The 25,576-nt window shown below is 54.2% G+C and overlaps 1 protein-coding gene and 1 long non-coding RNA gene across 4 annotated transcripts in view; one reads left to right on the forward strand and one right to left on the reverse strand.

Moving 5' to 3' along the window:
- Positions 1–1,627: 1,627 nt before the first annotated feature.
- Positions 1,628–3,029, reverse strand: LOC139362683 (uncharacterized). Its single transcript, XR_011621848.1, has 2 exons — positions 2,965–3,029; positions 1,628–2,282 (listed from the first exon to the last, which is right to left on the reverse strand). It is a non-coding gene; the product is annotated as an uncharacterized lncRNA (long non-coding RNA).
- A 580-nt stretch (positions 3,030–3,609) lies between these two features.
- Positions 3,610–25,576, forward strand: part of LOC105474924 (protein kinase AMP-activated non-catalytic subunit gamma 2) — a 321,097-nt gene continuing 299,130 nt past the window's right edge. For 2 of the 3 annotated variants that reach the window (XM_011729846.2, XM_011729847.2), the window contains exon 1: positions 3,610–4,342. In XM_011729846.2, coding sequence (XP_011728148.1) covers positions 4,229–4,342 — 114 coding nt within the window. In that variant the 5' untranslated portion in view covers positions 3,610–4,228. The remainder of the gene's footprint in view (positions 4,343–25,576) is intronic. The other variant, XM_071094222.1, reaches the window with a different exon arrangement.

Genomic DNA, 25,576 nt, shown 5'->3' on the forward strand with positions numbered 1-25,576 from the left:
CTGACCCCAGCCCCAGATCCAGCCCCAGCCCCAGCTCCAGGCCTGGCCAAGTTCTCCTCATCCTTCCCGGAAGACGAGGGAGAGGTGAATGAGGCACTGGCCTCAGGCGCAAATTTTAAAAACTCACTCACCAAGATAAAGAATATTTAATGCAATATCTTTCTAAACATCAGAATTCTACATAAAGACAGAATCAGTAACGGTGCTGAGCCGAGCAATATCGGCACCTGAGGCAAAAGGCAGAATCAGTGACATTGTCAGAGCCTTACTTAAAGTATTGGCCTTTTGTTCAGCACAGATTTTACTGTGTTAATTTTGAGAAGGAGGTCATAGGTAGGGCATACAGAAACAGTGAATGTCAGGGGTCACTAGATGGACAACGTCGCATGGGCCCGCCACATAACACATATAACTGTGTGCACACCAACGGGAGGGGAAGGTGGGGGTTTTCAGAAAACACCTCAAATCAAAACAATTACTGTGTTTCTTCCACTCTGAGACTCCACCAGTCAGATTTGTGATCAATTTGTTAATATATCTTTAGGAGGAAAAAAATGGCAGGTAAGCTTCTTCCGACATCATTTATAAGCAACCCCCATAATTCAGAAATATTCACATATAGAACCCTGAAGGGAAAAATCCCAAATTGTTTTTTCCTCTGCTCTCACATTACGACAATCATCAACGCAGAAGGTTCATGTCACCAAATGTGTGTGCTGGGGGGTTCTCCCCACTACCAAGCAAGCAACCAGTTCTGCAGGAAACACCAGGGTGTCCTCCAACTCATTTCTGACAGTCTACCTGGAGATAGCGGCAGATCCCACAGGTTGAGGGCTCAGTCCCCAAGGCACGCCCCCCATCCCACTTCACATACCAGTTGCAAGTCCAGGCATCCGGAGCTTCTGACCGACAGGCTGGGCTCTCAACTGGGGTTCCCACAACCCCCTCTCAGGTTCATTAATTTGCTAGAGTGGTACACAGAACTCAGGGAAATGTACATTTAAAGGTTTATTATAATGCATATTACCAAGAACCCAGATGACGGGATGTACAGGGAGAACAGGCAGGGAGCTTCCAACCCCTCCCCAGGCACGCTGTTTTCCAGCAGCCTCCACGTGTCCAGGGATCCAGAAGCTCCCAAACCCAGACCTCTTGGGCTTCTTATGGAGACTTCATTGGACAGGCACAATTGACAACCATGCAGAAATGTGATCAAACAAAAAGGTATGATCTAATACTGACACAGTAAGTGTGGACACCCAACAAGGCCTGCCTATTCCGATCGTTACTGGCCTTTCCGTGCAGGATTTCTTCCTCTCGGGAATGGGGCAGGGCTCCTTCGGAACAGAGGGTCTTAAGTCCCACGGTCAGACAGATGAGGGAGGATTAGAGTCCGGCCTTGGGCTGGTGAGGTGGTGAAGAGGGGGCATGGGAAGTTCAGAGGAGAGATTGTTTCCTGGGGCCTGCTTCTGAGGCCTAAAGCACCCCAACATTATCACAATGACTGTGATGAGGACGACAGGAGTGCTGAGCCAGGAACCCTGGACAAAACCCAGTATTTATACCTTGTAATATCAGAAGCACCAAAAAAGAAAAAAAAAAAAAAAAAAAAGAAAGGCTCTTAAAATACAGTAAAATGTTTTAATTTAGGAAGCACTAAAGTCTTTGTTCCAACAAAATTAACTCAGAGAACAAATTATTTTACATATTTACACAGATCAATCAACAGAAGTACACATTATAACAATTGCTCAACACTGTCCGTAAAGAAAACATTTCGAATGAGAAGCGCCATGGCGGTTTTCTCCTTCTGGGTCACCCAGTGGAATGAGGGCCCCCGCCAGGGGCTCTTCCCAGATGTCTCTTCACTCCAACCAGCTTCCTTCTGATGGCCCCATTTTCCTTTAAAACCAGTTCTCATCAAACCTGCATCAGGTTTACGCACCCTGGCAAATGATCATTTTGACAAGGATTAAAACTGTAAGCTAAAGAGATGACACAAATGACAATTGGGAATACTTTTGAGCGGGGACAGAGGCTAAATACTAGCCCCTCCCCTTTTCTACTTCTAACCAATATCTTGAGCATTCAGTGGGACAATACAGTCTTGCTGGGTCTCTTGAAATCCTCCAGCAAGAAGCCAGCCAGGAGAAGACCCAGGCGTCCCACACCTGTGGGGCCAGGATGGCTGCCTGGTGCTGAACCCAGACACGGTCCTCCCAGAGCATCTGCCCCTGTCAGGCTCTGTCTGGAGACTGGGGATCTTCCAGGCTGGCTTCATTCTGGACCAGAGAGCAGAGGAGAAGGAGAAAGAATATAAACCCACCCCTGTGAGCCAGGGAACCACCCAAGCTGTAAGGATTTTGTGCAAGCTGCTGGAATTGGGTTGGAAAAGCGACCCGGCAAGCAGCTGAAAGGAAGGGTGTGCACGCCTGCTTCCTAAGGGGTGATCCTTCGGGTGGGCTGATAATGCCTCCTCCCCTGAGGAGGGAGTCCTACGAAAGCACGCACCTCAACACGAGTAAAGGCCCTATGGTGTCCCCAAAGCGACCCCTGTCGCGTTCACTCTGCGGGTAGCCTCCCTGCATTACTGATTACTCCGAGCGGCTGAGCTGACGTCAGCATTCTGGGAGCGCCAATGACCTTTGGGGTCATCACATCCTCAGAAACTAGAGCAGGAGGGGAAGCGACCCCAAGCCAGCGCTCCCCCTACTTTCCACCCAGGAGCCGAGGTTGCGCCATCCTGGGGCGCATCTGGGGACAGGGACCCACCAGCCCCCTCCCCTAACCCCTCTAGGGCCCTCGGCAGCAGGCGGTACCGGATGCCCACCAGGGGCTCTAAAGGACCTGGGCAGCACGGGGAACCCTCGCCCGGATCTTCCAGCCCTCTCCTTCTCCTTCTCCCAATTCTTTCCGCAGTCTCAGAAGCCCCACGTTTCCCGCGGCGGGGGGACACGCACTTACCGCGGATCCACTATGCAAACCTTAATGAACCTGAAAAAAGCCGGGCGGGGTGGGGTGGGGTGGGGTGGGGTGGAGTGGAGTGGGGTGGGGGTGGGGGTGGGGATGGGGAGACCCTGCTCGCACCCAGCGCCGCGCACAGCTCTCTGGGCGGGTTCGAGTGCGCGCGCGGGGCTGGGCAGGACCTGCGGCTGCGGTGTTTAGCTAAGCACGTGCTGCTCCGCGCGCAGCCCCCCGAGGCCGTGGGCTTCCTGGCTGCCCGGTCTGCGGCGGGGCGGCGGCGGCGGCGTGTTTCAAGGGGTCGAGCACACACTGAGACGCCGGGAGGCGGGATGGGTCCGAAACCAGCTCGGAGCGAGTCTCGAGCGGCAGCGGCCGCAGGGGACGGGGCGCGGCGACTAGGGCGGCGTGGGGCGGCGGGGAGAGGGACGGTGGCGCTGCACGCCGCGCACTTCCTGTTCAACACGCGCCGCCTCCCACCGCCCGCGCTCCCCGAGCTTGCGTCGGTGCCAGGCCCGGCCCCTCACTGTCCCCTCGCGGTCCCCTGGGGCCGCCGCGCGGCGGGGGGCGAGAAGCGGGCGCCCTGCCCTTCTCGGCCCGCAGGGCTCCGGGCGCCCCCTCCGGCGCGCAGGGCCGCGAGCGCCGCCGCCAGAACTTCTGCCAGCGGCCGCCCGTAGCCCAATTGCGCAGAGGGCTCGCCTTGCACCTCCTCTTCCCCCGTCGCCCTCCCTTTCGCCCAGAAAGGAGGACGGACCCAGCTGCAGGCTCCGAGCTGGTTTATTCTGCGGCCGAGGATTACATTTATGCACGAACGGTCTCGCTGGCTCCAGATTCCCCACTTGGGCACAGGCTAGGAGGGTTGTTTTCCAAATTGCTGGTTTTAATTGCACCTGCCTTTCAGATTACCTCTGGGAATCTGTGGGAGGAGCCGAGAGGGTGGAAAATGCTTCTTCTCTTTGCAAAAGGAAGAAAACTTTGTCACCCAGCGGGAGACCTCAGCCACGCGTAACCCGCGAGACACCAGAACCGGGACGGGCTTTGACTGATTCTGCCTGCGAGAGTTCCGTAGGAAAGGACGCTTGAACTCGGCGCTCCGGCGGCGGCGGCACGAGTTCCCTGCTCACTCTCCCTCCCCGCGGAAGTCCCCACGAGGTGGCTTCAGGGTGTAACAGAGCGCGCAGCTCCAGTCCGACGGCAGCGGCCGGGGCAGGGAAGGAGGGGACCGAACCCCCGAGGAGTTACCCAGAATCAACTTCTGGTTAGAGTTATGGGAAGCGCGGTTATGGACACCAAGAAGAAAAAAGATGTTTCCAGCCCCGGCGGGAGCGGCGGCAAGAAAAATGCCAGCCAGAAGAGGCGTTCTCTGCGCGTGCACATTCCGGTGAGTCCCAGCTCTCGGTCCCCTGCTCCCCAGCCCTCCTGTCGCTCCGGTCCCCGGCGCCGAAGCGGTTAACGCTGGACGCCCCGCGCGCGCCGTGCGTGCCCCTCCTGTCACTTCGGGCGGCTCGGGGAAAGGGTAGAGGGACAGGGCCCGAGCTGGGCTGGCGGAGCCGGGGCTCGATCTCTCTCTCTGCCCGCGTGCAGCCCGGGCTGGGGCTCCGCCTGGGGCGGGGACTAGGCGGCTGCAGACTAGAGGGGGCGCCGGGCGCGGCTGGTGGGCGGCTGGGCGTAGCCCGGTATCCAGCCGGGTGCTGGTGCGGGGGGCGGTGCGTTGTGTTGTTTTGCTGAAAAGGGACGGTGTGGACTGCGCTCCGGGGAGGTGGAGCCCGCGCTCGGCTGCCGGAGAAGGAGGGAGGGGAGGGCAGAGGAGGGGAGGGACGATGGGTGGGGAAAGCAGCGGGGCGGGAGGTGGGGGAGCTGTGTAGCTGCGCCTTCCAATGCACCCCCTCCACCCCAGTCTCCCTCGGGGTATTTCTGGGCCTGGAGCGGGGGTGTCCTCTGCAGCCGTTCCCTTCCCCCGCCCCGGGAGTGTACTTTGGGTCTCGGTGGTATTTGGGGACTCGCAGCTCCCTAACCCATGCAGGCTGCATTGAACTTCAGCCCCGGCCGCGACGGCCGCCCGGGAGGACATTGGCGACTCGGATCTATCTGAGGCTTCACTTTGTCCAGCCAGAGGGGCGGCGGGCCGGGTGGTGCTTCCTCCCTTCGGGACGGCGCCCAGGTAGCCCGCGGCCACTGTTCCTCTCCGCCGCGTAGGGGGGTCGGGTGGTGGGAGGTGTGGCGGCCCACTGGGTCACACCCTCCGCCTCAGCCAACCAAGTAAATGTTTGTGTTTGTGTACACACACACACACACACACACACACACACACACACACACACACAGCAGAGTGCTCTGTGGAGAAAGTTATTTTGCTATCCCGGGGCAGGGTGGGAGTGCACAGTGAATGGGCTGTCTGGACCCCTCATTAAAGCTAAGCCTTCCCGACAGCGTCAGGCGCAGCTGGCATGGCCGAGGCAGGCCACTCACTTCCCACTGTGAATTCCAGGGGGGCACTGCCCCGTGTTTGCTGAGCCACCCTTCTTTTGGACGCCCCGCTAAGGTCCTCCTGTGTAAATTTCGGCCCACACGTGTCTAACGCTTGGACGAAGAAGGTGGAGTCCAGGGGCGGGGTTCCAGACACCTGATGCCAAATACCCCACACGGCCCCTGGGCCAGCCCTCCCCGGCTGGGAAGCTCTGGGGCAGGAAACCTGGACCCCCGGCTGCTGTGTGGCCCCCACGGTGGTGACCCGATTATGCGGGAATAAGTGCTCTATTTGAAAATGAAACATTCTTGTTTACATCTCTCATGTAAGACATTTAAAACCGTGTTTGAATTACACGTTAGATGTTGCTGCCACAGACCTCTTAAACAGTGATCACTGGAGCTAACCGTGTAACTACCGTTTCTCCCATTTGTGAAATGCAGGAAATAATACCCGTTTTTCCTGCTTTATAGGGATATTGAAATAAAATGACTCATGGGAAACTCTTCTTTGTTGTTTTTTGTTTTGTTTTTTTGTTTTGTTTTGAGTCAGGGTCTCACTCTGTTCCCCAGGTGGGAATGCAGTAGTGCAGTCATGGCTCACTGCAGCCTCAGCCTCCCCAGTCTCAAGTGGTCCTCCCATCTCAGCCTCCTGAGTAACCGGGACTACAGGCATGTGCCACCACAGCCAGCTAATTTATTTAGTTTTTTTGTAAAGATGAGGTTTTACCATGTTGCCCAAAGCTGGTACACATGGGCTGGGCTGAAGCGATCCGCCCACCTTGGCCTCCCAAAGTGTTGGGATTACAGGCGTGAGCCATCACACCCATCCCGGAAAAACTCCTGACAAATGTAAAGTGTCCTATAAATGTATGGGGAATACATATACATATACATATCCATCAGACACCTAGTTTTTAAAAAAATGTATAGAGAGTAACAAGAACATGCCATTGTCCAGTGGTTGGGCCATTTTGTGTGGCAGCCACATGGTGAGGCTGGTTCCAAATGCAGGATGTGAGTGATGTGTGGGTGTGCCCATGGGGTGGTGCCAGCGGTAATGTGAGACAAAATCCAGGACCAGAAAAAGGATTGTGAGGCCAGGCTGTGAATGTTGAAAAACCATGTTATAGTTAGGGTCCTTAGACCACCCTTCTTCCTGCTATTGGTGACTTTGGCAGTTTTTCATAACGTTCTTGGCATGAGCCAGCCCACCGCAAAAGTAGTATTCATTCAGTTATTCCACAGTGGCTGAGGGTGACCACGTGCCCAGGCTCTGGTTAGGGTGAGATCTGGGGATGATCGGCCCAAGTCCTCACAGGGCTTGCAGTTGCTGGGGGCACCAGGGAGGTCCCCTCATCTGCCAAATGGTCATTACCTATTGATCGTTGTGCCAGGCTAGGTGGCAGTTATAACCTTGCTGGGAAAATGAGGTTTTCAGACAAAGGCTAGCAAATGATCCAGGGGCATACGATGACCAGTGCAGACCACACCTGCTTCTAGAGGCAGGAGTGATGACAGTGCCTGATGTGTTCAGAGAGACTGTACACCCAGAGATGGCAGGCAGGAGTCATGTAGGAGAAGTGGGGGTGATACTCTCACTAAGGAACCAGTGGGAGCACCCCACAGAATCAGGCAGGAGGGCTGGCTGCTTCCGGCTGAAGAGCCACACCTCCTGGAGAAAGGATTTGAGAGCCAGGGTCATAGAAAATGGTTTGAGACCGGATCAGGCAACACCTGGACATAGGGTTGCCAGCTGTAGTAACTAAAAGTACAAAATGCCTAGTTAAATCTAGATTTCAGATACAGGATGAATCATTTTTTAGCATAGGTATGTGCCATGCAATATTTGGGATATACTAAAAACTATCCATTGTTGATGTGAAATCCCAGATTCATGGGGGTGTCCTGTATTTGATCTGGCAATGCTGCCTTGAAGGCCAGGCCCAAGGAGTGAGGACCCCCTCCTTAAGGCATGAAGAAGCTTCGGTGGACGCTGTGGATAGCCTCCTTCTGGTGCCCGGGGCCCAGCCCACCTGCAGCCTCGGTGGACAGCGTCTTACTCATGTCTCCCTCCTCACCTGAAGGAATCCTCTCAGACCCTGGCAGCTTGCTCAGCCTAGTGCGGGAACCCCTGGAAGTGCTGGGATTATGCCCTGAGGGGCAACCCCCAACCCAGGAGAGGTCTAGTTGGTGGCCAATGGCCCAGCCACCCTGCTTCTCAGTGGGAAGTTCTGACCTGGGTTCTGCAGGGTGCCTCAGGGGGATCCCTAGCAGGGTGGGGATCCACAGTGTAACTCACTCAATAATGTACCTTACTGGTCCTTCTGGCCAGTTCCTGCCTCAGCTTCCCCATTCCCTTGCCCGCACTTCCTGGGATAAACTCCTGAACCTAAGTTCCTGTCTGAGTGTCTTTGTTGGGGGACTAAACTAAGAAGCCATTAAAGGTAAAGAAAACTCTCCAGTGCAGAGTGGAGTGATGGGAAAGGGGCTGGTGTCAAGGGAACCAACCCAAGTACTTTGGCAAAAGCCCAGGGTAAGGGTCCGAGAGCCTGAACTGCAGTTGCAATGAGAGAATGCAGAAGGGCAGACGTGGGACGTGAGAAGGCCAACCTAGTGGATGGCAGGGGGTTGAGTTAGCAGGCACTGATGTGGAGGTATTTGGGATAACGGGCCGGTTCTTGGGGAAATGGTGAGTCTGGTCATAGCCCGGGTGTATCTCAGCAGAGGGCAGCACGTCCATGGGGAATCATGTCTACTTCCTCACCCCAGCCTCAGAGGATTGTGGTGTCCAGGGACTGCCATTGCCAAGGACATCTTGGATTCTGAGGAGTAACTCTCATTGAAAGACATTGCGGCGCTGGCTGTCCTGTGACTGGGGTCATTTGGTGGCCTCCAGGGACCCCTGGTGCCCAAGCAGCTTGTCTCTTCATTGAATTCGAGTGAGTCGTTTTGGGGACCACAGCCTCCAGCCCATATCATAAACAGAACCGTGGCCTAGGGTGTTGGAGGCAATTACTGCAAACCTCCTCTCTCAGGCTCTGATGATCTTGAATGTCCCCACTACCCTCTTCCTGTCAACAGCCCGTCTAGGCTTTGGGACACCAGGAAGGAAGAATCCATTTTAGGGGACAGCCTAGGGCCAGTGGGTAGTGGCTGGTAGTGGAGACCTAGAACTACTAAGTAATTTATCAATTGAATTCAGTTGATGGCTGCGTACTGGGGAAGGGAACACGGCCCTTGGACCATGAAGATGTTGCCTTGCTTGGTTTCAGTCTTAGGCATTTTGTGTCACCTTTATGGGCGCAGCTACAGGGTCTTGGAGGAGGAGGGAGGAGGATGCAAAGGAGAGGAAAGGGAAGGACTGAAGGCATATTCTATCCTGAGGCCATGCTGACCTTTAAAAGTAACAAAGGGCCGTAAAGGTCAGAGTCCTGGCCTGTTGGCACCCTGACTCGGCTCCCTGCTCTGAGCCTCCATGCCTCTTGTAAGGCATGGCTGATCATGAAGGCGATGGAATGGTTTTCGGAAATCACTCGCTGGGAGCATAGCTGTGCGTGGTATTCTGCCGAGACTTTAGTAGCAAGCATGTTCTTTCTTCTTTATGTCACTCTAAGAAAAAGCAGCTTCCCTATTAATGCTAAAGTTCATAGATCCCATAGACATGCTTTAATCAAGGCTGGCTGGCATGTTGTGCATCTCTCGAACTGTTTCAAGCCAATGACAGAGCAGGAGGCCGGTGGGGAGGGAAGACGTCAGACAGATGGACCCAAGGCAGAAGCCTTTGGGGACACTGAGGCAGGCTGGAGGAGTTCAGATGGTTGCTACTGAGTGGGGCATTTCTGTCAGAATGCACATGTCGCTGGCCCTCTGGGGAGAGGTGCTCCAGAAAGCCTGCATAGTCACTGGAGACAAACTAAAAATAGAGCCAGGGCAGCTGGGCAGTCACAACGTTTGCAGAGATGGGACTGGGCTTGGGCGGGCCTGTTGCCAGTCATGCCTCCCCCTGCTGCATGGCCTCGAGGAAAGCCACGTGCAGTGAGGAGGCCACGCACCCTCCGTGCTGGTGATGGCCTAGGACCTTTGCACCCAGCTCCTGCCCTGTAGCCTCTATCTGGCTGGATGAGCCGCTGGGAACTCCAGGATGAGGGTGGGAAGAGGAGCTGTGTCCTGCCCCGGAGCTGGAGGATGCAACCATGACTGCTTTGTGCCCCTCACACCACTGAAATGCTCCGGATGGAAGCCTCGGCAAAGGGAAGGGGGATGCTGTGGGGCACAGCGGAGGCGTCAGCTTTGACCTTGGCCAGTTTGCACCATCCTGAGCAAGATTTGCTGGATTAGGGTTTAGGGCAATGTTTTGCAAAGTGTGGTTCCTGGACTAGCTTAAGTAGAAGCACCCAGTGTTTGTTTAGAATATAAAATCCTGCTTCTCAGCCCAGACTCGCTGAATCAGAATGTCTGAGGGTGGGATCCATGAGTTTGCATTTTTCTTAAGTTCTCCAGTGATTCTTATACCTACTGGGGCTTAAAAACAATTGGGTACTATTAATAGCTTCCCTGGTGTAATACTGTTCCATTTCTTCTGCCCCCATGAGTTATTCCTCTGTCTGTCTGCCTGTCTGTCTATCTATCTATCTATCATCTGTACCTTTTCAGCCATCATTGAGAAGAGATATCCTTGACTTCTGACTATTCAACAAAGCAATTCAACATTTGGTTTCCAAATAAAGATGAATGCCCAAACTAGCCTGTAGCCAGAGCTGCCCATGTGGGCCAGCCCGTTAGGCCACACTGCAAGCTTTCTTGACTCAGCCCTTCAGTGGCTTGATGCATCTTAGATGCTCTGCCATAAGCTCCAGTAGGGCCCAGAGTATGCTATGGGGACCTTCAGTAGTCAAACTTCTCAGTGATGGGGACCTCAGACTGGCCTGTGGCTCCAGGGTTTTTGACGAAGCTTGGTTGCCGCTCTGCAGCACGCGGGGTGTGAGAGGGCTGATCAGCGAGAGGACGTCCTCAGTGGGGCACAGCACATTGGCTCAATGCCGCTTGAGCACAGCCCAGTGCTGGTCCTAGAGGGAACGGGCAGCTAAACAGTGACGCGTGATCACTTCCTCGAAGACTCTGGCACACAGAGGGCACAGGGACGCCCATGGAGCAGCTTACATGGGGGAGTAGTGCGGAACCTGCACAAACCCATGGGCCTGCAGAGTCGCATGCTCAGTGACTTGCGGGAGTCATCCTGGAGCTGCCTCATCCTCTTATCCCTACTTCACAAATGCCCAGCTCAGAAAAAGCCTGTTCATCATGACATGGTAGATGACAGGGTTAATTACATGGAGGTGAAATGTGCATCTCTGCCCTCATCTAGCCCCTGCTGCCCTATTCACGCTAGAACCTCTTTGTGGAGGGTTCCAAGATTCTTGTATAAACAAGGTTCTGCATACCGCAGAGGAGCAGCCTGCTGATGAATGCTAAGAGTTAAATCCCGGATCGTGATTTCCTGCCTCGAGTACTGAATTAACATAAACAGAAGCAGCAGCCCAACCGAGTTCGTGAGTTCAATCAATATTGCATCTTTTCACACATCACCAACTTGTTAGGGTTCTCAGTGCATTACTAGTGTCTTTTCCTGCCTCTTTGAACTACCCGCCCCCGCCCCGCCCGCCAATAAACCCTAGCAGAACAATATTGCTAGTTTGCACTCAGGGTTTGCAATTTTTACTGTGCTAAACACTAGACTGGCTGAAGAAATCATTTGGAACCACTTTTTATTGGCCAACGCCTCTTCATCTACTCAGACTTCACTTACATAATTTGTAAATCCGTTTGTCTCTTCTAAAACCTTCAGGCAAATACATGTGCTCTTAAATATTCCTGTTTCTTGGCTGTTTATTTTCTTTTGCTTTCCCTGTTTTCCTATAAGAGCTGATTTTGGTGTATTCAGCTCATGGCCAGTGTCTTTCTGTTTCTAGGCACCTTTTTACATTTATGGGGGCCACTAAGGTTACCGAGTAGAGCTACAGACACTGACAGAGGAGCGGAGTGAGAATCTGGTTCACCCGTTCTCCTCCCTCCGCTCTCCCTTCAGCCAAAATGGGGCCAGTGAGCGCGATTACTGATGAAGCACCAGCTGTCTCTCGTTCCTTTCAAGACGGTGAACCAGCCCATCCTGATAACCCCACAGTTCCGTCAACGTCATTTAAAATGTGGAACGAACAAAGGCCGATGGACAGCTGAGCTGTGATGTTGAAACAGAGTCGTGACTTTGCTTGGTTCATTAACTGTGACTCGCTGTGAGATGAGCAGAGGGGCCACCTGAGAGTTAAGCTGTGTCCTTCGGGCTTAACCACAGGGAGTTCTTAGAAGCCCGCACTGTTTCTCATTGCACGGCTCGTGCGCCCAGACCGGAGGAAGGGGTTAGCTATTAACTGGTTGAGCTTCCCCGGTAGAAGAAGGTGCTTTGGTGGAACTGTATTTTAGCCTGGCCTTGGAATGGTTAATTGGAATCTCACTCATCTCTTTCTTCCACTACCTACTTTGAAAATAATTTAATCCCTGTCCTTTACTTCCTGTTGACAGGAAGCCCTCTCTGCCAACCCATGGCTGGTCACGGACCAATCGGATATCACCAGGCTTTGGGGCGTCTGCCAGGGCCTCTGTGTTTTGATATACTCTGACCTGGCAGTGAAGTTGCTGATGAATGTACGACAAAGACCAGTTTGCTCTGTAACCCCAGGCTCCCAGCGTCTTTTCCATGAGCCAGAGGCCTGGTCCCGGAGGGGGGTGCCCTGCAGCTCTGCTGGCCTTCTTCTGGGGAGCTCTTTGTAGGGGGTAACTCTGCAGTGACCTCCACTGTGCTGGGGAGGGGAAGAGGAAGGATGCAACAGCGTGAGGGGAGAATTTGAGAAAATAGGACGCAAATTCTCAACTTGTGAATAAAGAAATAGAGAGCCATGGCTAAGAACCATGTTTCCACAGGGTTAGTGCTGGGACCAGAAAGCAGTCAACTCGTTTCTGTGTACTTTCCAGGGACTGGGCTGGGTGTCGAGGACACAAAGATGAACAGTGCGATGGAATTGGATTCTCCAAAAAAATGGTCGAAGTTCCACACTCCCTACACTTCTTACCTGTGAATGAGACCTTATTTGAAAGGGGGTTTTGCAGGTGATTAACATATAAATTAGGATGAGGCCATTAGAACGGGCCCTCGTTCACGTTCACTATGCCTGGAGTCCTTCTAAGAAGAGGGAAATTGCATCCAGAGGCACAGGCAAGAAGGCTTGTGAGGGCGGAGGCAGAAGATTGCAGAGCTGCTGCCACGAGCCGTGGAATACGGGCCGCTGAAGGGTGGAAGAGGCGAGGAAGGATCCTCCTGGAGGTTTCAGAGGGAGTGTGGCTCTCACAGCACCTTCATTTCAGACCTCTGGCCTCTAGAGCAACGAGAGAATCCGTTCCATTTTAAAGCCCCCAGTATGTGGTGCCACGCTACCACAGCCCCGCAACCTCATCCAACAGCGCCCTGCCCTCGAAGCACAGCATGGCTGCAGCCTCCGCCTGATAGAGCTGTAGGGCAGGGCTTGTGCTGCGGGGCCCCACAGCATGTCCTGGAGAGGGGGCCAAGGCCCCAGCATGGGGTCCCAGCGTCCCACTGCCCACAGCGCTTGCACAGCCTGGAGAGGGGGCCAAGGCCCCAGGATGGGGTCCCAGCGTCCCACTGCCCACAGCGCTTTGATGCTCCCTTCCAAGGTCTGGGTTTTTCCTTGCGTCCCCTCCTCCCACTGCTGGAAGTTCTAGTGTGGCGGGGCTGTGAGAAAACCAACGTGACATGTCGGAGGCTGGTGTGGCAGCTCCGGGACCCGGGCCTGCTCCCTCTGTCCAGAGCACCTCCTCTTTGCCTGCTCTCCCCTCCTGGGTGGCCACCAAGACTCAGCCTCCTGGGGCCAGGGGCGAAGAGGTGTGCACGAGGGGTGGGGGTGGGAGGACAGCTCTGTCACCTGCTCAACTTCCAGAAGACAGGCAGGCAGGCTCCGTGCAGCCGTTTGTCTATTGGGCTAACGTGGAAACCATTTACCCAGCTCCACCCTGCTCACCACCTCAGCCGTGCCAGCAGCCATGGGGTGGTGGGCTTGAAGCAAACATCACCTGGTTCCCATCCTCATCTGTAGCATATGTTGTAATAAGCACCCTAGAGAGCCTTCTTCCTCCATGCAACCTGGATATGCTTGATGGGGAGTTGCATTCACGGTGCTGATGACCGATTCATATTCTTGATTGTATCAGATACCATGTGGGGTGGCACGGTTGTCATCAGATTGAGCTAATATTGCTGAAGCACTTGTTATATGCCAGATGTGTGCTTTTATATAAGCCGTCTCTCTTTATCTCTAAAGTAATATGTGAAATATTAGTATTGCTATTAGTCTTATTATCCTTACTGTAGAAATGACAGTTTGAGGTTCACAACCATTCTAGCCCAACCTGCTGAGAAAATATCTGTTGCATCTTGTTGGTTTTTTATATCTCTGCTTGGCTATGGCCCAGATGCCCAAGCAGCCAGTGCCTCCTTGGGTTAGGGGATGAGGCTGGACGGTCAGGCTGAGGCTGGGCTGTGGGCCCGAGAGGACGGTGTCTGCTGCCTCCCTGCAGTTTCTCCTGCGTGGGTCAGGTCTCCATACGCTTTACTCGGCCCCTTTCTAGATGAAGGTCATTGAAAGATATTCTTTACCCTTCTTATTTCAAAAATAAATAACCTGCCTTCTCCACTTGCATAGGTTCCATTCTCTGGTTCTTCTTTTTCAGTTTGTTGTTTTTGCTTCTTAAATCATGGATATTAGAATGAACACTACACTGGGAAGCGGGAAGCCCTGCCTGCTGCCTCTGTCACCTGTCTAGGGGCTTCTTCCCACCAAGTCATCCGGTACTGACCGCAGCCTGTTGTGTGCCAGGGTCAGGGGTCTCACTGTGACCCACATGGGCCCCTCTCTCCCCTCACAAGGCTTAACCTGGGGCACGCCGTCACCCTATCGGTTCACGTCTGCCGCTACCAAAACACCAAAATCATAGGGACTGAAAGCCACAGAATTTCTTCTTTGTACCTCTTCTCTCTGTCGGCTGGGAAGTTCTCACGGTTGGCGCTGGCTTGGCCAATATCTGGGCTCAGCTGGCAGCTGGGGCCCAGGACAGACTTGCCCGCATGCCTGTCCATCGCCCAGTCAGCTCCATGCCAGCCGAGCCACGGGGACGACTGGGCCGTGTGTCCAGCAGGCTGTCCAGGCAGCAGCAAGAGGGCCAGCCTGAAGCTCAGGGGCTCCTCAGGCCCCTTGGCCATGGCAAGTCACATGGCTGAGACTCGAGGGATGGAAAGCAAGGTCACGTGGCAAGGTCACGCTCAGGGGCCGGAAGGATTTGAGCGGAACCAGTCACTTAACCTGTCTAGATCTGTTTACATATATAATACATTCGTATATTATATAATTAATATTATATAAAATTGTTATCTAATCATATGCTACTTAAAGTATATCCTATATGTGATATGTATAATATGTAATATACATATATACACTTTGAAAAAGAGGGCTGGAGCCTAAGTCTCCATTTGGCTCAAGCACCACGGCTGTATGGAAACTGCTTTGTCCTGGGGACAAGTGGCCTTTAAGGGGCTGTGAGTGAGGGGCATGCAGAGCAGTGATGGGGCCTGGGTCCTTCCAAAGCTGGGCTTTTGAGAGTGTTACCTGAGCCCTCCCGTTTGCGCCACTGAAGATGAGTGAGTGTCTGAGGAGATATTTCGCCCCTGGGGAGCTGCCAGCACCAGGAGAACAGACAAGCCACTCGTCTCCTCACCACCCTGCTTTGCATGTTACGTGTATTTTGAGATTTCTGACATGACCTTGGGGCACAGGTAATAGAATAGTTTCAAAGACAGAGGGAAATGCTGGGCAGTGATAACAACCAGGTCTAGGGAAAGAACTGGGCCAGGTGACCTCCCCCGTAGAGTTGCAGGGTGCCTGCCAGGTGTGGAAGTGGCGCAGAGGATGCATGGTAGCCCCTGGGAGAAGAGAAACAGGAAGCTGCACCCTGGACCGCCATATAATGAGGAAATAGCCCCAGGAGGTTAAGCGACCTGCCAAGTTGCATGGCTGGTCAGTGGCAAAGCAAGGATTGAACCCGGGCTTTTGCACTGGAGGTGTGTTAGAAGGAGAGGAATCCCATCCTGGCAGGCCAACAGCTGTGGCTATGGTCAGGGAAGGGCTTCTGGGAGCCAGCAGTGCCGTCTGCCGGCCTCGTGGCTTTCTGCCTGAGATGCCTGCTCTTCAGGCTGGAGGTCAGGAAGCCGGTTCACAGCAGTGCTTGTTTCGTGCTGTTTCAAGACAAGGGCTGTGGGCTCCAGACTCCATTCTCTATCACCTCCCTCCTCTCTCCTCTCCTCTAGATGTGGCAACATCAGTTCTCAGGAAAGGCTCAAAGCGATGTTCTGTAGGCTCCACATGCAGGCATGGAGTTTACTACTGTGATAAAATACAGCATGAAGGCAGGTGGACATATTTGGTTCTTGGTTCCTTTTTTTTTTTTTGAGACAGAGTCTTGCTCTGTAGCCCAGGCTGGAGTGCGGTGGTTCGAACACTGCTGCCTGGAACTCCTGAGCTCAAGCGATCCCCTTACCTCAGCCTGCTGAGTAGCCGGGACCACAGGTGCCACCATGCCCAGCTAATGTTTTGATTTTTCATAGAGAAGGGGCTTCATCATCTTGCCCAGGTTGCTCTTAAACTCCTGGGCTTAAGCAATTCTCCTGCTGTGGCCTTCCAAAGTGCTGAGGTTGCAGGCGTGAGCCACCGTGCTGGCCTCATATTTGGTTCTATTCCTTGTTAAATGATGGTCTACCCTCCAGTAGCCTTTGTCACCTTCACCTGAAGGTTATGCTCAGCTGGTGAGTCTGTGCCTCTAGCTTTGGCCGCTCAGTGGTGAAAGAGGGAAGCGAGCTGGACTGAGCAGAGGGGAAGGGCTGTGAAGCATTCACACCAAAGGCCTCACCTGACCCCTTGGAACATTCTGGAACTGGGATGGCCCTTCAGAGTTGTCCCAGATTGAGGCAAAGGGCTCCCACACTGTCCCTGGGAAGAGGATGTAAACTTGGTTGAGGCGGATCCCATCTGGTGAGGGCAAGTTCTCAGCCAGGCACTCAGCTGAGTACCAGCGGCTACCAGTGCTCCCTGTACCTGGGGATCTACCAGTGCTGCCTGTACCTGGGGACCTACCAGCACCCCCTGTGCCCGGGGACCTACCAGTCTCCCTGCACCTGGGGACCTATCAGTGCCCCCTGCACCTGGGGACCCACTAGCGCTCCCTGCACGTGGGGGTCTACCAGTGCCCCCTGCACCCTGGGACCTACCAGCGCCCCCTGCACCCGGAGATCTACCAGTGCTCCCTGCACCCAGGGACCTACCAGTGCTTCCTGCACCTGGGGATCCAGGAGCCACACCACGGCATCCACAGCATTGCGTCCCTTTCTCATAATAAAATCTCACGATTTTTCTTTCGAAGTGTCCAGCCCGTCTCCTTAATTAAACCATAAGCTCCTTTAAGGATGGCATGCATCTACACTTTGTCATGTCCCAGCCCTGAGGAAGCCACCTCTCACACAGCCGACCTGAATGTTGACAATGATGATGATGATGATGGTGAGGAAATGCAGAAGCTGAACTGACAGACGGGGAAAGGAACACAATACGGGCCATCTTTGAGAATGGAAATGCTTAGTTAACTCTACAACCCAATTTAGAAAAGTCTGAGTAGACCCGCTACTTACAAATCTTAGGGGAGCCACATATCTCAAAGAGAAAATTTTCAGACAAATCATGTCTTGTTGGTTTCAAAAAGAGGCATTGTTTTTCCATCCAATCTACTGGCCAGAATAAAAAGGGCGGATTTTAGGCACATTATTGTGCTATTTGTTTTTTTCCTTCACCTCCCACTTGGGAAAGTTACTTGGGCTTTGGCTCAGGCTGATTGACTAGTAACAGCATCCTGTGTCTGGCAGGAGGCATCTGCCGTGGCGGATGGTCCTCTACCTGGAGACTGGCCGGGCGCCTAGACCTTCATGCAATGCAGAGCCCGGGGGCCAGATGCCAGTGCCTCGGGCCTCATGTCCTTCAGGGACCTCTGTATTTCCTGGTGCCATTGGAGGAGGGAGCATCCGTCCACCGAAGGGATGGGCATGGACCTAGCTGTCCCTCATAACTAGATTCTCAGGAACAGAGTCCTGTGTGCGAGCAGGAAAATGGGATGGTTTTCATCTTGCCAACGGAAGAGTGGCTGCAGGGGAGGGAGCATGAGTTCGGGCGCCATAGGCCAAGGTCGCAACCCCAGTGCCACTGATTGCCCCCTGTGTCCTATTGGGCAGTTTACTGGCACAATCTAAGCCTCAGTTTCCTCACAGGTAAAATACAGAATATAATCCCCACCTCGCAGGATGTGGGGGAGCATGACTGAGATGGCCCCAGCTTAATATAATTTTATTCTTTTCAATTGAGGTTTTTTTTTTTTTTTTGAGACAGAGTCTTATTCTGTCACCCAGGCTGGAATGCAGTGGCACCATCTTGGCTCACTGCAACCTCGGCCTCCCGGGTTCAAGCAATTCTTATGTCTCAGCCTCTGCAGTAGCTGGGATTACAAGCACGCACCACCATGACCGGCCAATTTTTGTAGTTTTGGTAGAGACGGGGTTTTGCCATGTTGCCCAGGCTGGTCTTGAACTCCTGGCCTCAAGTACCCGCCTCAACCTCCCAAAGTGCTGGGATTACAGGCGTGAGCCACCATGCCCATCCTGCAGGTGATTCTTTAATCATAATTTGAACGAGATTTCCTTTTTAATCCCTCATAAGGCTTTGGCTGAATAACTTGCAAATTTGTTCAACAGGTCTCCTTATTCACACTGAGACAGGCCAAGGTCCTGACCCCAGAGTGAAGTCAGCTTGAGCCTCCAGGGCTGAAGGTACTGAGCCCTTAACTGAGAGTGCTTAGAAATGGCCTTGGCCTTGGGTCCACGTGCCAGGAACTTGAAGGCAAAGTCTTGGGGTGGGGCTTCTGAGAGTTGAGGTGGTGGGCAGAAATCTAACCTGGCAAGCTCTACCTGGAAGCAGAATACTGGGACTTCAGGGTCCCTGCAATCTTGTCTGCCTCCACCTGCCTCTACCACAAGCCTATCGTGACCCCATTAGGGTCATGGCACAGAAGATAGGTGGGCAGACAAGGGGAGACAGTGTTCCCTGGGCTAGAACAGCACCCTCTAGGAGAGGCAGGGCACAGCAGGTATCCTTGGGCATCAGTTCATCAGGTTAATATGCTTTTTGTCCTCTTCTCCTTGGGGCATTTGCCGTCTAATAGGGAACTCATGGAGATTTTACACCTTGACTCCAGAAAATAAATATTATGAGGCTTTTAGAGAACACTCAGGCCCCCAAGTCATCTCCTTCTAGTCTGCAGTGGGCCTCGGGTGGGGTGGGGTGGGCTGGGGGCCATACTCTCCCTCGTGTCTTGTGGATGGTTCATTCCCAGTGAGAGATGAAACCCACACCCCATTCCACAGTTGAGGCCTTGGGCACCACAGGTGGTACCCATCAGTGCTTGTCTCTGATTGTCCATGGGTACAGGCGTGGACACCAGGGAGGAGAGGGGGCGGGGAAGGACGAGCAGTGTAGAGATGCAGGTGGCCGTGTGTGGTGTTGGAGGAGTGAGGTGTTTGCAAGAAGTTCTGGTTCTCTCTGCTGCAAAGCATGCCCAGCCTGTGGTCTTGCCTCTCTGTGGGCCTGTCCTGGTGCCCCCTTTCTGCCCTGCCTCTGGCAGGAGGGGCTCCACAGAGGCTGGAGAAGGGGCACTGGCTGGGCATATCACAGTGGCTGGGCACGTCACCGCTGCCGGTTAATGTGCTTAATGGAAGGTGGATGAAAGCGTCCGACAGGCAGATGGAGCCCCATTAGTGACTGGAAAGGCCCCTCCAGGTCCAGCATTCCCGGCTTCTGTGATATCTGCTACAACTCCAGGTGCCCGGCCACCTCCGTCAGCTCAGCCCACAGTCCCCCCTGCAGGTGGCAGACAGGGAATCTTGGACTACCTCAGAAGATGGGCTCTCCCGTCCTACAACCCTGCGTCCCTCCAGCGGCATGGACTCAGGGGAGTCCCATGGCCTTGGATTTCCAGCTCATACCGACATGACTACTGTCTAGATGGGAGTGGGAGATGGCTGTTTATCAGATCATTCAACTGCTTGGCTCTGGACAGAGATGGAGATACATCCTCGGTGCCTTAACCTGCAGCTCTCACCTGGGACAGAAGAGGTTGGCTGGCAAGTGACTGATGAGAGCAGAAGGGGAGCTGAAGGTATCCAAGTCCACTCCGCTTCTGATAGCGCCAAGGGACAGCTCTGGCACTGTGAACTGTGGCTAGCAGCAGAGCCAGCTGGGCCTGGGCACACAGCTTCAGGCAGGTGCCGCCGGATCCCTCACCTCCACTTTCACAGCCCTCGCCACCGGGAAGTCCTTCCCTGTTCGGTCATCCCATGGCCCTTCAAGCGTGTGTCCTTAGCTGTGTCTCAGCGAACATGGAGAGATGTGCTGGGCACTGCCCTCCCTCTGAAGACCATGATTCCTGGCCAGCACCTCTGTCTTCTTTAGAGAATCACACCTTTCCACGGGGCTGGCAGTCGCGTCCCACCCTCTCCACCCACAGGCCTCATGGAGATGGTGGGAAGGTCTTGCCGCAGCTTTCCGCCTTCACCACCGTGTGCAGCAGGGGCTGGCTTGCGGGTCTCACCTCGCCCCGCCCCGTCTGACACCGTTCCCCACAGAGCGTTCTCTGGTGCCACCGCTGTGCAGCGCCCTCAAAGCACATTCACTGGGCACCACAGGATGATGTGTACAGATGTGGTGTCGGCTCTTTGCTGGAGGCCCCAGCGACCTGTTTTTCCTGAGCCTGTTCTGTGACAGACTCGAGAGACACCTGGCCAGGGTCTGGCTCCTCCTCAGGAGACACTGGACTTTCTGAGCTTTCCTTGATCTGAGAAGTTTCTGAAAACTCCCCTTGAGTCACTGAGGCCAGGGATGGGGTTGGAGCTGCTGTCGATGCCAGCCTTGCAGAGGAGCAGGAAGAGGGGTCACCGAGGGGCGAGGCAAGGCCTGGGCACCCGTCAGCTCCATCAAGACTCCTGGGGGCAGAATTTGTGTTCGTTCGTCTTTATGGTCCCTCCCAGTGCTCCACACTGTGCATTCTGCATAGTAGGTGCTTGCTGAATACCTCCTAGCTACCAGCAAAGCACCTTTGGATTGGGGGCTCAAACCAAACCCATCTCAGCACTGGAAAACTTTCAAATCACAGGAAGCCGAGAAATGGCCGAAGTGAACGATGGTGTCGACCTTTTTCCAGCAGCGATGGCGTCAGGCATGGCCATGGTCCAGGACCATTGAGGAGGCGGGACTTCCCTTTCCCTGTGAATCTCTCTCTTCCTGTAGAGCAGGGGTGGTGTGTGTCGGGGGGCAGGTGAATAGGGGAGGGGAATAATGGGGTGTGGGAGATAGGGGTATTTAAATATCCACTGAGGCTTACCTAGTCCAATCCCTGACACGTATTTTTATGCCACCTGGATACCGAAAGTGGCACAAGGTATACACAGACAAAAATAAAAATAATCTCCATACTGCGTAAAGCTCCAAGCAGCCAGTAGCTTCAGTCACCTTCCCACCAAGTGGCACAGATGGGGCTCTTGAATGAGCTGGCTGGGGACAGCGGTGGCCGGGGCTGGCAGGGTGCTGATGAGTACTGGGGAGCTCAGGATCAGCCCCTGGGGAGGGGAAGGGAGGGAAGCAGAGGTGTAGGCGTGGTGCAGGAGAGGCTGGGCTGCCCCGCAGTCTCAGCCAGGGCCTCGGCCCACCCTTCCGAGCTTTGCTGGATGGCAGCAGGGGCTGGGGACAATCATCGGTGGATGCAGCTGTCTGTGGAAGAGGCCGGGGCCTTGGGAAGGTGGCTCCTCCAGCCTGGGCTGTCCCCACAAGGGGCTGGCAGCCGAGGGGCCACAACACCACCAGCAGTAGGGAAAGGAGTGCTTCATTCCCAAAGAGAGATGGGCGAGGCAAGTCCCAGTACCCTGTACCCCTTAGGGAGCAGCCAAAGGAGTAAAACCCACAACTCTTTGTCTGCTATGTCCCATTCCTTCCTGGGGACAGAAAATCACCATTCAGGGTTGTATTGAAGGTGTTAGAAATTGTATGCCTGCCTTCCGATGCTCTAGCGAGGTGGCACCTGGTTCAGATGACTTTCCAGGTCAGATCTGAAGGGAAAAGGAGAGATCACTGGCCACAGAGAGAGGGAGCGTTCTCAAGCCAGCAGGTCCTCAGCACACGTGGATCGCAGCTGACTTCACCCCCACACAGCCATGTGCTGGTGCTGCTGTTGTCCCCATTCTACAGATGGGAAAATCTGCACAGCAGAGGCTGTTGGCAGGAGGTGGCACGGCCGGGCATCAAGCCGGAGCCGTCTGGCGCCTGAGCCCACATGAAACCACTGTGCTGAACAGACAGATGGTGCCGGAAGGCAGCGTGCAACCCGAGAAAATGCGTGGAGAGGAGCGTGCTGTTGATTTCCAGCCATTTTTCTAGGCTGACTATAGATGCATTTATTTATATGAAGTCTTTTTTTTTTTTGGTACTTCCAGTTGCTGATGGGTCCACCTCGGGCACAGCCACCTCTCACAGGCAGACCTGGACATCGGCCTCATTCCTCATTTGTGCAGAGCTCTGTAGGGCTCAGTGGCCTGGGAGCTGGGAGCTGGCAGGAGCAGAAAGGTCCTGAATGTCACCCAGCAAAAAGCACTGACCTTTTCCGGCTCTCATCTCCCACCCGTCTTCCGCGGGATGCTGTGCGTTCTGTGCCCGCCTCTTACACTCCCTGCTGACTTTTTGTTTTGTTTTGTTTTCAGCAGTGATGAGCTCTTGACTCATTGAAAAGAGGTGGGTCTTAGGATTGTTTTTTGTTTTAATGTTGCCTGCAAAAATGACACTGGTTTATGTCTCTGGAGCCATAAAAGATACCACCTTTTACACAAAGCTGAAAGCAGGAGATTTTGGGCTGCCGTCCAGTAGTTTCTTTTGTCACTGTTTTCTGTTTCTTTCCTCCTCTGCTCCGTTTTCTCTCCGCCCTTCTTGTTGTCTTCTGCCTTCTGTCCTGTGGCTTCTCCGCCTTTATCTTGTCTCCTTAGAGCTGAGTTTCACCAGGCTTGAAACACCTGCCTTGTGATCCAGTTCTGTTCCCTGTGGCGGCCACGGTGGCTGACGAGGCGCAGGCCACCGTGCTCCGGTGGGGACGCTGTGACCGTATCCGTGGGTGGTCTTGTTTTTGGATGCGGGCATTCACTGAGTTCTATTCGGTGTGGGTGCCACACTCACGTCTTTCACATGTTTTGCCATTTAACTCATCAGCAACTCTGCCTGTTCCTAGTATTCACCCGGGTTTTACTGTTGGAGAAATGGAGGCTCAGATAGAATGAGTCATTTGCCTGAGGGCCATGGCAAGGCCAATGTGTGAACCCGGTGTGGCTGCCTCCAAAATCCGTGCCCTTCCCTGCTGGACGTCTTTTTGTCTCCCTCCACATCCTAATTTGGGGCAATGAAGAAGGCAGAATACCTTCCCTAGAGCTGCTAGCCTCCCCTGGGGCCCGCCTCGGGGCCGCCCCGGCGTGCTCATGGCACCTGTGCTTGCGTCCTTGTCAGGGCGGGCCTTGGAAAGATCACCACGGGGAGCCAGGACTTTGGGACCTGGTTTCCCTCCTGCCACACCTCTCACTGGCTGTGTGACCTTGGATAGGCTCCCTGATGTCCCTGAACCTAAGCTGCTTTGTTAGTGAAACAGCAATAAGAATACCTGCCTGCAGGTGGCCATGAGAATTAAATGATGTCCTATAAAGCGCTTGCCATGGAGCAAACTTGAGTGTGCTGTAATTTTTAAGAAATCGTCTTTCTTCATTTGTTGGAGAAACCCAAGGGCAGAATGTGTGGCTGTGTCTGGGGAGTGTGTAGGACTACGGGTTTTTGTGTCTTAACCTCGCTCCGGAGACCACCTTACTTTATCTTCCTGTGGCTACTGTTTTCCCCCCTTTTAAGGTATTTTATCTCACTGCACTGCAAGCATCCTTTTGGAAATGGAGACAGGGTGCACATAGCATCATGGAGCTCAGCTTTCACCTAAGCCGGGACACAGACTCATCTGTGAGGTCCATATGGTCGGGAGCAGGTGTGGCTCTACCCGTCCCTGTGGTTCCTGCCGCCCAACCCCTCTGCCCGCCCCCACCCACCCACTTTTCCGCTGTGGCACAGCCCATGCCTGTCTGCCTGCAGCTTCTCTGCTTGGCAAAAACATCCCAGTGTCTGCAGTGGTGTGTGTGTAAGGTGGTGTGTGTGGAGGGTGGTGTGTGTGTAAGGTGGTGTGTGTGGAGGGTGGTGTGTGTGGAGGGTGGTGTGTGTGTAAGGTGGTGTGTGTGGAGGGTGGTGTGTGTGGAGGGTGGTGTGTGTGGAGGGTGGTGTGTGTGTACGGTGGTGTGTGTGGAGGGTGGTGTGTGTGGAGGGTGGTGTGTGTGGAGGGTGGTGTTGTGGAGGGTGGTGTGTGTGGAGGGCGGTGTGTGTGTAAGGTGGTGCGTGTGGAGGGCAGTGTGTGTGTAAGGTGGTGTGTGTGGAGGGCGGTGTGTGTGTAAGGTGGTGTGTGGAGGGTGGTGTGTATGTAAGTGGTGTGTGTGTAAGGTGGTGTGTGTGGAGGGTGGTGTGTGTGGAGGGTGGTGTGTGTGGAGGGTGGTGTGGAGGGTGGTGTGTGTGGAGGGCGGTGTGTGTGTAAGGTGGTGCGTGTGGAGGGCGGTGTGTGTGTAAGGTGGTGTGTGTGGAGGGTGGTGTGTGTGTAAGGTGGTGTGTGTGGAGGGTGGCGTGTATGTAAGGTGGTGTGTGTGGAGGGTGGTGTGTATGTAAGTGGTGTGTGTGTAAGGTGGTGTGTGTGGAGGGTGGTGTTGTGGAGGGTGGTGTGTGTGGAGGGTGGTGTGTGTGTAAGGTGGTGTGTGTGGAGGGCGGTGTGTGTGTAAGGTGTGTGTGGAGGGTGGTGTGTGTGTAAGTAGTGTGTGTGTAAGGTGGTGTGTGTGGAGGGCGGTGTGTGTGTAAGGTGTGTGTGGAGGGTGGTGTGTGTGTAAGTAGTGTGTGTGTAAGGTGGTGTATGTGGAGGGTTGTGTGTGTGTAAGGTGGTGTGTGTGGAGGGTGGTGTATGTGTAAGTGGTGTGTGTGTAAGGTGGTGTGTGTGGAGGGCGGTGTGTGTGGAGGGTGGTGTGTGTGTGGAGGGTGATGTGTATGGAAGATGTGTGTGGAGGGTGGTGTGTATGGAAGATGTGTGTGGAGGGTGGTGTGTGTGGAAGATGTGTGTGGAGGGCGGTGTGTGTGGAGGGTGATGTGTGGAGGGTGGTGTGTGTGGAGGGTGGTGTGTGTGTGGAGGGTGGTGTGTGTGTGGAGGGTGGTGTGTGGAGGGTGGTGTGTGTAAGGTGGTGTGTGTGTAAGGTGGTGTGTGTGTGTGTAAGGTGGTGTGTGTGGAGGGTGGTGTGTGTGGAAGATGTATGTGGAAGATGTATGTGGAAGATGTGTGTGGAGGGTGATGTGTGTGGAAGATGTGTGTGGAGAGTAGTATGTGTGGAAGATGTGTGTGGAGGGTGATGTGTGTGGAGGGTGGTGTGTATGTAAGGTGGTGTGTGTGGAAGATGGTGTGTGTGGAAGATGTGTGTGTGGAGGGTGGTGTGTGGAAGGTGGTGTGTGTGGAAGATGGTGTGTGGAGGGTGGTGTGTGTGGAAGATGTGTGTGGAGGGTGGTGTGTTTGGAAGATGGTGTGTGGAGGGTGATGAGTGTGGAAGATTGTGGAGGGTGGTGTGTGTGGAGGGTGGTGTGTGTGTGTGTAAGATGGTGTGTGTGGAGGGTGGTGTGTGTGTAAGATGGTGTGTGGAGGGTGGTGTGTGTGGAAGATGTGTGTGGAGGGTGGTGTGTGTGGAAGATGTGTGTGGAGGGTGGTGTGTCTGGAGGGTGGTGTGTGTGGAAGATGTGTCTGGAGGGTGGTGTGTGTGGAAGATGTGTGTGGAGGGTGGTGT

The sequence above is a fragment of the Macaca nemestrina genome, chromosome 4 (genome assembly GCF_043159975.1).
Source record: "Macaca nemestrina isolate mMacNem1 chromosome 4, mMacNem.hap1, whole genome shotgun sequence".
Classification (NCBI taxonomy): domain Eukaryota; kingdom Metazoa; phylum Chordata; class Mammalia; order Primates; family Cercopithecidae; genus Macaca; species Macaca nemestrina.